General features: G+C 32.8%; 1 protein-coding gene across 1 annotated transcript; it reads right to left on the reverse strand.

Annotated features, from left to right (window-relative positions):
- Positions 1 to 2,958: 2,958 nt before the first annotated feature.
- Positions 2,959 to 11,386, reverse strand: LOC131852345 (sodium/potassium-transporting ATPase subunit beta-2-like). The gene is made up of 7 exons (XM_059203012.1): positions 11,295 to 11,386; positions 8,298 to 8,348; positions 7,351 to 7,470; positions 6,061 to 6,242; positions 5,536 to 5,622; positions 3,926 to 4,154; positions 2,959 to 3,348 (listed from the first exon to the last, which is right to left on the reverse strand). The coding sequence occupies exons 1-7, from the start codon at positions 11,356 to 11,358 to the stop codon at positions 3,245 to 3,247; spliced, it is 837 nt and encodes a 278-aa protein (XP_059058995.1). The 5' UTR covers positions 11,359 to 11,386; the 3' UTR covers positions 2,959 to 3,244.
- Between the last annotated feature and the right edge of the window lie 1,777 nt (positions 11,387 to 13,163).

The following is a 13,163-nucleotide window of genomic DNA, read 5'->3' on the forward strand; positions in this document are numbered from 1 at the left end:
GTCAATATGTCATCTGTTTGCAGATTAGTACATTCGTGGATATCGTTGACGGCTCGTTCGACAGGGAGTTGTGTTGCCATATACATATACAGATTTAATACTACTGCTTGGATATATTATTACATATCCTTACTGCACAGGAACCTTTTCTCAGTACCGTTGATTCTAGTAAATAACAGTTCTAATATTTCATTTTGTGTACCTAAATGTAAAAATATATATTTTTGTTTATTGTCTTTTATCGTTTTAACTGTGACATATTTCGAAATAAAAATTAATTAATACAAGTTTCAATTTACCTTTTAATGATGAAATCACTAAATAACTTACATTTTTAGTTATCCCGCATCGATATATTAATAATTTTATCTCTGATCTAATATCATAACCTAAGATATCCTAACTTAAAGATTGGGTAAGTTATGAAAGTGTGGTTCTTATTAAAAGTACAAAATTAAAGGTAGGTATTTAGATAGGAAGACTCAGTTAAGACTTCCAGAACAGTCAATATTAATATTGAATTAAGACATCTAAACTCGAGATTGATATCGAGATGTGAAGAACTAACAAGAAATTCAACTCGTAATCTTTTCAAATAAATATTGTACATGTTTACAATAATACTTGAATCATTTTTAAATTCAAATTTGGGAGAACAAAGTGACCACTAGCATATGCTATTGCAAATAATTTAATCAGTATTCGTAACCTTAACAGACCAGTCCCTACAAGCTACACTCTATTATTGGGAAGTTTCAGAAATGATATGTCGATGCAGCAGTACTTTAATTTTATTCCTTTTTCAAATTACACACACATAAATTGCGGCGCTGTAGCTTCACGTCTGGTCGTCTCAGTCGCCTCGAACAAAGAGAGAGTAGCCCGCTCCCTCCTTGTTCCCGGCCTCTTTTTCTCTATTACTATTGGTGGCGGCATAATCGTGACGCCACCAACATCACGTGACTCGCTATGGTTTTAAATTTGAAATGTAAGTAACAAATTAGTCAACTGTGTGTTCTTTATGTATTGAAGCTAACACTATGTCGTAGAGCAGCATAGGTAATAATAAAAGGAAAAAGACTATTTAAAATACTTATATTTATTCACAAACATTACGAATACACAACAAAATTAGCTTCTTTTATTAAAATACCTTCCATGACAACACTAGTACTAATATAAAAAAAAATTATGTGATTCACACGCATACATTATAACTAAAATAATTATAAAAATTACTATAGTAGAAATAATTAATAAAAAAATAATGACAATAATAGGTATCTACAAAAATAAAATAACGAAGTTAATATTTGGAATTGGTAACATTTAATAAGAAGGTACATAGTTTACATACATATTATTTAATAATAACATTTAGTAATTCTTTAGTTTTAAATCTCAAAAACACTCAATTTAATTACAGACATAAGCATCAACCGCAGTAAAGTGTAAAGTTAAAGGTATACTTGCGCTTATAAAATTAAACATCTATCTAGATATAGTACTTAGTAATTATAACTTACTTATAAATTATATTTTAATATTTAAATTATTACAAATTACGTAAATAATTGCTCAACGCGAAACTTATCCATTTTTAATATTTATATCGAAATCTTCTTAATTGTACTAATAATAAATAGGATAACACAAACATAGTCGGTACCTATACGTATTTTTAATGTGTTTTACTTACTATAAAACAGAAAGTTAATTTCATTTATTTGTAGTTCCTTAATAATAAATTTACTCAAAAATATAAATATAGTTAATTGTTAACTTCAAATATAAATGTAGGTATATCTTTTTAACTGAGACAATATTTCTTCTTTGTACTATAAGAATGATAGCTTTTGTTTTTTTAAAAAAATTGGAATGTACTTAATATAATGTATAGGCAATTAATTTATAATTGTAAACATGATATTTAAATTAAGAATACTGTAACTTTTTTTTTTATAATAAGTACGTATATTACCTTATTTATTGACGATACCGTTACTGCAAGAACATATAAGTAACTACAACCGTTAATATAACAGATATCGATAGTAAAACTATATTATAAGCATAAAATGTACCCAAAATCTCTTACAAATAAAATTATTACTATTATTATAAAAAAAAGTATTTGTAGTCCAATTAAAATCCCCGCTACAAAAAAATTACTTCTAAAATAGTAGTTTTTTGACACGAAGCAGAACAATGAAATTAAAATTTTCGGTACAGAAATATAATTAAATAAAGCTTAAGATTGCATATTCCACAAAAATAGACTCATTAAATCTTTAAGCGTTAAAAAACATAAATAACTAAGATTGTTATTTGAGTTTTCATTCATTAAAAAGATATTTGAAGTAATAGTTACTTTTCAAAATATTGGCAACATAAATATATACTAAAACAATCCTAAGAAAAATAACTTATACTTTTTAAATAGAATTCATTGAAGTATATTAGAGATCTTAGCACGGTGGCGCCATCTTTACATATGTACTGTCAGCAATTTAGGTTTTATAAAAACATTGTGCACAGCAAAATAATAGTATTTTCATAATCCAAAGAGCTACAATGCAAATTATTTTGCCGTATTATTATACTTTTGCTTGTCGTCTAAAGTACGTTGTCATATCAAAGTTTATATTCAATGACGACCTCGGTAGTCTAGCGGTCTAGCACACCGCTTTACGACCGATGGTCGCGGATTCGATTCCTCGCACGGCACAAACAATTGTATTCATGACTATGATTGTTTGTATCGGTCTGGGTGTTTTCTATGTATAATATGTATGTATTTACAAAAAAAAAATATCTATATATATGTTTCAGTTATCTAGTACCCATAACACAAGCTTTAGCTAGCTTAACTTGGGTCTAGCTGGCGCTGTGTGAATTGTCCTGAGAATATTATGTCCTGAGATTATTATTCAATATTCATTAACTTTAGAGTAAATACTCTATCACTCAACTCGGCAGTAGCACAACATTATTATTTAACTTACACTAGACACCATGTAATCAATAAATTATTAACTTCAATAGCATGGAGCAGAACAAAAATAAATAATTTAATTACTGAGAATTCCTCTGAGAGGTTTTAAATTTTGTTTTTTATTTCTACGTATGTGTATTATGTTCAGATAGTACAGGCGCTGCTAAGTTTGGGATTAGATAGCTTTGTAAGAACTGTTCTGAGTGCTCCGCTTATTTTTTTTAATTGTATTGTTTGAAGTAAAACAAATTAATCGATATACAATTCAAAGCGTACTCGTCCAACGCGACTAGACCGATCGTAGTAAATGTCTCGGGTCCATATGCGGCACTCCACGTTGATTAGTAGGCCACCTGTAGACCATAGACAATAGGTAAATTAAAACAAAACAATTACATTAAAATCAATAGAAATGGCAAGCCTAGGCGAGTTCTGTAGGTGGTTTTTTTATGACGGCTTCGCTAGCGGTTCAGCACAGTGCTATAATTCTGATGGTCGCAGGTTCGATTCGTCGCACGGCGCAAACATTTGTATTCATAAGTATGACTGTTTGTATCGGTCTGGGTGTTTTCTATGTATAATATGTATGTATTTAGGAATAAAATCTATGTATTGCTATCAGTTATCTAGTACCAATAACACAATCTTATATTATATTTTTTTCCCTACCGTCCAGTACAGTATTCAATTGAAAAGAACTCAATTAAAACTCAATTGAATTTTTTTTTTAAAAGCTAGCTTATTTTAAATGTATATTTATGTTGGTGTCTATGTCTAACATTAAATGAAAATCTCGTGCATGAACAATTATTGCCATACACGCTCGTCATTTTATAAATCGTTTAGTGAGTAATAGACTTTGCTGCATGCACATTCATAAACTTCCGCGTTTATAATATTACTAAATAGTAAAATAACAGTAAAACTTACGTCTTGGATTCTCAAAGAACACAGCAATTAACGGACCAGGGATCTGATCTGGCATATTCCTGGAGGAGTAGGGAATGCGGTCTGCTGTGTGCAGCCGGGACATGAGGAACCCTGGCGGTAGACCGGCGGGGATGTACTGGATGGGGCCGATGTTCTCCTCGTCTGCATTGTACTCCCCTCCACAGGAAACCCATACATAATCCCCGTAGTGTCGGGCCGGGTATTGATGCTATAAAAAACAAATAGAAATATAAATAATCTTTATTCAAACAAACATAATATAAGCACTTTTGAATAGTCACATTTTATTTTTTCTACCATTCATTAGGAACGCAGACTCATTACAAGAAGATTGTGCAAGAAACTTGTGTGTTGCTCTTTTTATTTTTTAATGAATATAAAAATTATAATGATTCAGACAACATTTTTGGAATAAATTAAATTAATTAAAAACCCTTCGGCATTTAATCAGCGATACGTCCGCTTTGGTGGTACAGAGGTCTTAGGTCCGATTTCACCAATCGTAGCATAAACAAGTTCAAGGAAACGGAGTTCAGCGTGAACTGGAAAAAAAGAACGAAATTGATCCCGGTTTACTTTAAATGGAATTCACCAACATTATACAGATCGCCCTTACCAAAATGAAGTTTAGATTTTCATTCGTTCACAGTGTTACACGCACATAAATTAATATTTGATGCAATGGGTAATTTAAATAAAATAATTCTAAGAAATATTTGTAATTCAATCATGTGATAATTAGGATAAGTTTTTTAATTTTTAATTTAATATGTACCGTCGACTACAAAGTATAAAACAACAACTTTTACCTATAAACTAGTAAAAAAATATTTTATTGAGGATTTTTTTTACACTACTGGTAATTTTCTTTTTATTCCCGATTTTTTTTTTTATTCTTACATTTATTTAGGGACTTTTATCATAATATGATAATGCCAGTCCCATCGTATCTTATTACTAATCTTATCTTCTACTGCACAATGAAAATAAAAATTTTGCTGGCGATGATACAGGATCAGATAGTGTACCGTGGTACATACCACATCAAGCCGATTCAGTCCAATTTTTTTCAAAAACAATTCCCTTTTAACAGCTTTTCGGACACACTACATTAATATGTGATGCAGATCTTCTATAGTATTGCATGTTTCGATTCCCGATATTGTATTGTCAAAAATTTGATTGATGACTGTTTGACAACTGACAGCTGCTTTAAATACGTTTAAAGAGTTAACTGTAGGAAATCAGACGTTCAGAATTTATAAACGTGTTTAGCGAAATTTGTAGTGGTGAAATGTAAAATGAAGCATTGAACACGTTCAAACGTTTTAATGGCGTTCAATACGAACTAAACGCGATCAGTTTCTTTGGTGAAATCCGACCTTAGAATCAAACCCGCGACAGTCGGAAGTGAAGCGATGTGCTAAATCGCTAAACTACCGAGGCCGTAATAATAGTGTTTCCATTACCAGGTAATTGATCTAGCGATCTAAGAATTGAACCCGCGACTGTCGGAACTAAAGCGATGTGCTAAACCGCTAGACCACCGGGGGCGTAATAATGTTTGAAAGAAAGTAGTTGTTCCTAACCATGGCATGCTTCAGATGTTCAGGCATCTCTGGTGGTAGCGCCATCGGCATGGACATGTTGTACGGCTCTGGAACCCAGTAATGAATCTGAAACAACCATAGAGTAATTTACGTGAATCTGTTTTTAACCTCCTTGTTTGCATCTGTATACCTATTTTTCTTCCGTTACGCCCCCTCCACATATCTCTTTCCTTGGCAAGGAATCCGAAAAGGACAGAGATACTTCGCTCGAGCCCGATCTATTGTACAAAATGGTCAACACGAGCCACTGTCTCACCTACTTTTGCCGCTAAGCAGTTTAATTTGCTAGCTATATTCCGATTTAATGGTCAGATAAGGCAGTAAAATTACATGTATTACAGGTTCCTAATACCTCTAATACCTGTAATTTTACAAGACACCTTAGATTTCAGGGATGGCATCTTAATATCTGTTCTGCTGTTCAGGTATACAAGCGATGGTTGCCACTACCCACAAGGTAAACTGATCATAGTCTTAATTAAATAGTAAAAACAAAATTGTTACATGAGATAGCCTTAAGAAAACGCAGGGTTTCCCGATATGGTAGCCATAGAACTCGTCGGCAGTGCACGGTGCCCACATCCTCATAGCCAGGTCGCAGTTGTCGGAACGCATCTGCTGATCGCGTCGGTTGTGAATCGAACATGGAGCCCTGGGCGGTTCATCTGGCACTGTTGTCTCATAATCTGGTAAACAAAACAGTAAAGAATAATCTAGAATTTAAAAAAAATAGTAGATTAGGCTTTATATCCTTGTACCTTTGCATTTCCATTTGTAGATAAAAATCTGCTTATAAAAAAATGTGTAAAAATATTTATTATGTGCTACAAAATTTGAATTGAGAATTGAGATATTCCGCCTTTTTTGGTTCGGTTTTCCCATCTTAGAGAAAGGCAAAAGGACTAAGCCCATACAGGCACTGTCGTCAGTGCTATTCCATAGTTTTCAATTCGATAGATAGAAATTCAAATTAAGAACATGTAATGCCTTCTCACTATGTATATTCGTTATTTCATTTGTGTGACAGAGATACTCGTACATTTCAGGGTATAGTATCTTTCTCCATTTTAAATACTACGAAATTGTATTTGAAATTGAGACAAGCGCTGTATACTTAGGGTTAATTTATACAAAATAGGTAGCCATTTTCACCAAAGTGGCTTTCGGCTAAGAAAGTGGAAAATTAAAGGAATTTGTTCTCAAACTTATAAATTCTGAAGTTTACATACTTTTCCCTTGACATATATTTGTATACCTTTACTATATTATAACCCTGTATTAGGTTGAAGTAAAAAACAAACAGTCTTTCAGATTAAAATGATATTAGGTCTATTCGTCTACTCCCTAGCAGTTGCCTAGGTTTCGCTCACACTATTCAAAGAATACCTTGAGGTAAGTACGAGAAAGCGAACGTAGGCAATCGTGAGTTATTTCATGTATTCACTCATTCGCGCGTGATTGCACGCATAATTCATGTTATTACACTTCCTTATGTTATCTTTATTCCACAGATTACATTTTCCAAAGACGTTAGATTTATAAAGTTTCAGTAACTCTATAATAATCTATGCTTTATAGTCAGACGTCCGCCATTTTGCAATGACAATTAATTATTACAAAAATGGCGCCAAAGAACGCACGATTGAAAGACGCGGGAATGCACTAACGGCGGTGCGCGCAGTCTTTCTCATTCTATTTGTCTACATTTACATGCAGGAAAGCATATTCGCGCGAAAAAAAGCGTACGTGTAAATACAGTTATTAGGTTATTTGTTCTAAACAGTGCGTACCTACCTCTTAGAAATTCGTTGATGCGTCTATACCAATGGTGCCAGCTGCCAGCGTCCGACGGCCGGAACTGTATCCTCGGTTGTTCCCAATTGTATTCCTCGGAGCGAGGCCACACTTCCAGCTCTGTGGTATACATACATAACCAATAATATTTATGTATTTTGTTTAAAAGGATACATTCATTTTGGAACAATGATATGAATAATCACTATAAAAATACAATGTCTTCATTATGTATTATTAAATTCGTGCTTCACTTATAGGTACGCAATTCGAAAATGTTATAATACATTTAAATAATAAATAAAACAATATATATCTGCTCTTAATAATAGAATTCTCTTCAATCATTAATCTCTGTGCAATACTATAATTTTTTATTTTTTGTCTGCATTTTGGCGCCAAAGATTTTTTTGTTTGTATAAAATAAAGATAGGTACGATGGGACTGACGTAACAAAAGTGGACATGAGTCCCTAAATGAATAAAGACGAAAAGAAAATAAGATAGGAATATATAAATAGTATAATAGCACTCAAACAGGAGAAGTTGACAGCAGCCATGCTACGTTCCATAAGTCCCTTCCGCGGCTTTGAAGTGCCATTTCTACTCTCCCTCTATGGTTCGGTAAAGTTTTCAAGGCTAGCTGCGGCCAAAACCACTAGAATTATTCGAAAAATAAAAAAAACTGTTAGTTCCAGGTAACTCGAGTTGACTCGAGTTAACTCGAGTTACCGGAATTTAAACTCGAGTTAACTCGAGTCAATTTTATTACGAGCTTGCACATCTCTAGTATACTACCCTACTTGTCTGCGCAGGCAGAATACTGTGATGTGATGAATGACACAACAGTATTCTGTGTCATTCATCAGAATGACACAACAGTATTCTGCCTGCGCAGACAGATCTATTATTCTATATTCGTTAATTAAAAAATGATAATGTACTCACCCACATATCGCCGATGTAACAACAAGCCCAAGACGAGTCCTAGAATTCCACCTGCCAATGGGAAACAGTTTAATTATTTGTATATTACAATTACTAGATGACCCGGCCATTAAAAAACAGGGGTTGATGGTAGAAGAGTATAGGGTTGTATGTACCTTTTAATTCCACATAATATAAAAAATTAAAAATATCGTCAAAATAATAAATGTTACCCAAACCAAAAATAGATAGTAGCCTAGCTAGATTCTCACACCTACTTAAATGCGTATAAAATTTCATAAAAATCGGTCAAGCCATTTCGGAGGAGTACGGTAACTAATATCACAATGACACGATATATGTACATATAAAAGATATATTTATTCATTTATTTAAAAGAGCAACACACAAGTTTCTTTCTCATTCTTCTTGTGAGGACAGACGCACATAATAAAAAATAATTGCGAAAAAATAAAAAATAAATATTTGGGGTGAGCCACCCTAAACTCTTAGGAGTATAAAAATTAGTTATAAACCTATTCTGAGCTCTACTGAATATACATATAAAATTTCATCAAAATCGGTCAAGCCGTTTCGGAGGAGTCGGTGTCGGAGACACGAAGCCTGTGACACGAGAATTTTATATATATATCACTGTCGCTGTCTGTACGTCCCTATATATATGCTTAAATCTTTAAAACTACGCAACGGATTTTGAAGCGGTTTTTTATATAGATAGAGTGATTCTAGAAATAGGTTTATATATATAATACATCTTATATATAAAATTCTCGTGTCACAGTTTTCGTTCCCATACTCCTCCGAAACGGCTTGACCGATTCTCATGAAATTTTGTGAGCGTATTGAGTAGGTCTGAGAATCAGCCTACATCTATTTTTCATCCCCCTAAATGTTAGGGGTAGTCCAACCCTAATTTTTTTTTTTATTTTAAGGCAAAACAACGTTTGCCGGTACAGCCAATATTTATATATATGTACCGTGCAAAGCCGGGGTGAGTAGCTAGTAATATAATAATAAATTAGGAATATTTTTCAAAACTTACTAAATAAGCTGAGAGTGGAGCCTCCTGTCTCAGGCATTTTTATGCTTAAAAGGAATTTTCATCAACTATATGTATAGAATTTTGTAAAATATGTGTTACCTAAATAAATAATTAAAAAATATAGTTTAATTTAAAAGTTAGATAGATCTCTCATTTAAATAGTATGTACTTATTCAAAAATTCGTATTTACTCTTATGTTTTGATGACCTCCGTGATCTAGCGGTTTAGCACACCGCTTTACATCCGATAGTCGCGGGTTCGATTCCTCGAACGGCAAGAACATTTGTATTCATGAGTATGATTGTTTGTATCGGTCTGGGTGTTTTCTATGTATAATATGTATGTATTTGCGAAAAAAAAATAGGTATATTTGTATCAGTTATCTAGTATCCATAAAACAAGCTTTAGCTAGCTTAACTTGGGTCTAGATAGCGCTGTGTGAATTGTCCTGAGATTATTATTAGGTATATTATGTATATGTATGTATGTTAGAACAGCACTCGACACTGTCGGTCAATGACGTCATACTCGCCGTCAGTTCGTCTGTCTATGGCCACCCAGGAACAATGTTACTAAGGCTTCATAACTAGTAAGCAAAGTAGGTTTTAGTTGTTAGCAGGACAATGCACTACATATTTGTCGGTTTGTTATTGTTGTAAGGCAGGAAATTTGCACGGCGTCATCTACTCCCAAGCTACGCAGAGTTTATGTTATGGGTATTAAACAACTGATACAAACATTTTTGTAAATACATACATAATATACATAGAAAACACCCAGACCGATACAAACAATCATACTCGTAATCAGAATACAAATGTTTGCACGTGCGAGGAATCGAACCTGCGACCATCGGAAGTAAAGCGGTATGCTAAACCGCTAGACCACCGAGGCCGTTACATATAAAGATCAAAATCAAACAATATTAACATAAAAACAAGTATCTGTTTTATTCATTGTATGGCAGACACTTATCATAACTCACATCTTACCATCAGAATGTATAGTTTCAGTCGAGAGGAACCAAAATAGAAATGTTTGTTAAAATATACATAAACACTTATGAATATCTGAAAAGAACTCTGTTGTTACTCAATTATAAAAATCTAGCTATCCTAGCTACATGTAAAATATTTACATGTATACTTCACACCAATGTACATGTAAACATACAAACCTTAAACAATACAAAACATACAAACCAAAGTACATATAAACCTTCCTCTTAAATCACTCCATCTACATATATATATATATGTCTATATACATAATTTGGAATTTACCCTCTTATTTTATTAAAATAAATACAATTTCTAAAATGCAATCTTGGTAAGTTACTCCTAACAACATTAGCTATCTGCGAGTGAAAGTTCTATGAAAATCCGTCCTGCAGTTGCAGAGATTAGCACGACCAAAGATACAGACATTTTTTTTTAAATTCTGTGTTTATTATAAATATTGTATACACTACAAACCTTCTTAAACAATACAAAACATATAAACCTAAGCATTTTATTTTAATTTTTTTGAATAAATAATAATAAAACCTAAGTACATATAAACCTTCCTCTTGAATCACTCTATCTACTTCTAAAACTGGATTAAAATCCGTTCCGTAGTTTAAAAGATATAAGCGAACATACAGCGGAATTTATTTCATTTTACACTATACAGAGATTAAAATTTAAGTGTCTGTTTGTAATACACGTAGTAAAAAAAAGTAGGTATGTTTATGGTAAATAAACATTTCACTTTTTATTTTTATATCAAGAGTAGTAGTAAAAAAAAAGATGCTATATTTATAGTAAATAAACATTTCACTTTTTATTTTTATATCAAAAGTAAGTAGTAAAAAAAAGTTTTTATATATATAGTAAATAAACATATTACTTTTTTTTATCTGCAAAGTACTAGAAAGAATTATAGGTATATTTATGGTAAATAAACATCTCACCAATAATAAGCAGCGTGAGGAGAACAATCACAATAATTTTCACGGTCCTCTTCTCGAGCCCCATGACGAGGCCGGTGCCGACCGTCGCTCCAGCACGCACTGAGAGACTGCGCCCCCGCCCGACGCCGCGCCCGGGATCAACGGGATAATGGCTTCCGACTGTTCCATGTACATTGCTGCTCGGTTTATTATTTCTAACTAGTCTAACTTAAACTAATCTATGTTACTGTAAAATTATGTTCGAATTTCGACAACTAATAATAATATGCTCAGGAAAATTCACATAGCGCCATCTAGTCCCAAGTTAAGCTAGCTAAAGCTTGTGTTATGGGTACTAGACAACTGATACAAATAAATAGATTTTTTTGTAAATAAATATATATTATACATAGAAAACACCCAGACCGATACAAACAATCATAATCATGAATACAAATGTTTGTGCCGTGAGAGATCGAACCCGCGACCATCGGTTTTAAAGCAGTGTGCTAGAACGCTAGACCGAGGTCGCTGAGAGAAATATCCTACATAATATGAATAAATGATTTTTGATTTGACATGCACACTACTCGATAGTTTGGTGCTATTTCAGAATTTGTTTACTATTGAAAGAGATTACACAATTTGAACACATCAGCCCAACAAATCAGCTCAACTGAACATGTGTAAAATGGATTGAACTTTTAAACCAGCTGCCGGCAACTGTCAAATCTTCAAGTGAAAGTCTGAGAAAAGAAAATAGTACATATAACGATATATGGATTTTTAGTTAAATAATATTCGACTAAACTAAATATATTTTTATTTTATAGTAAAGTACACATTCTAAGCATTCTAAAATGGTTTCACACTATATCACTTGATATTGTTTTGATACTATAAACTTGTACCAAACATATTTAAGTTACAAAATTATTTTTGTATTTTTTTCATTCCTTGACTTTAGAGGCTCTATTCTATGAAGTATGAATAGTCAGAGATTTAAATCATATTTATAATGATAGAGTAACTCTTTGGCTACAATTTGAGGTATTATACAAGCATATCCACGGAGTTTTAGAAAAAGTATTTATGAGATGGCTTTCTTAGGCGAGTTCCCACTGTGCAGCGGCCAATTTGCGAATTGTCGTCCATGAAAACAATTGGACCAACTTTATAAATTAGAACGTTTTAGAAACCAATTATCAATTTTCAATTCAAAGACAATTAATTTCAACCAATTTGAGAATGGAAGTGGTTCGACATTGGACTTTTTTTTAGTAGATGATAATAGACTGGTGCACCCACCTGCGCTAACAGTTTACGCTGGCGGGGCACCAGCGGAGGATGATAAGATGAACATGAGGTCAGATGAATTAGCACATCGTGACAAATTGCCCAAGAATTTATCACGCTAGTTTCCAGAGGGAACCGCGTGGAGGTCAACCTAACATGGTACATTGCAAGCAAAATTCAATCCACATTACTAAGAATCCTTTTTCCCCCTTTCCATTGGACCTAAAGACTGAAATAGTTTTTTTTTATTGTAATCCTAAAGTATTCTACTTCTTTATTCTTATATACGAGTATGTGTGTAAATTTAATAGTAGCTGTGCCCGCGACATAGCCCACGTGGATCAGTAACTTTTGATAGCATTAAATATTTAAATAATCTACCCCAAAAAATTTAAAGAGAAAAGTTTCATCGTTCTATCTTTTAAAATGTCATATTTTCATACAAACTTTCATCTTCTGTTTTATTTTACTGCCTTATGGTTAATTTTTTTACAAACGTTGAATATCATATTTAATCAGTGTCAAACTTCTAGCTTTAAAAATTACAATACTTTCATCCCCCTTTTCAACCCCTTACAACCATTTTTCCGCATT

This window comes from Achroia grisella, unplaced genomic scaffold, assembly GCF_030625045.1.
Source record: "Achroia grisella isolate CSIRO2021 unplaced genomic scaffold, CSIRO_AGI_Agris_v1 utg842, whole genome shotgun sequence".
Taxonomy (NCBI): domain Eukaryota; kingdom Metazoa; phylum Arthropoda; class Insecta; order Lepidoptera; family Pyralidae; genus Achroia; species Achroia grisella.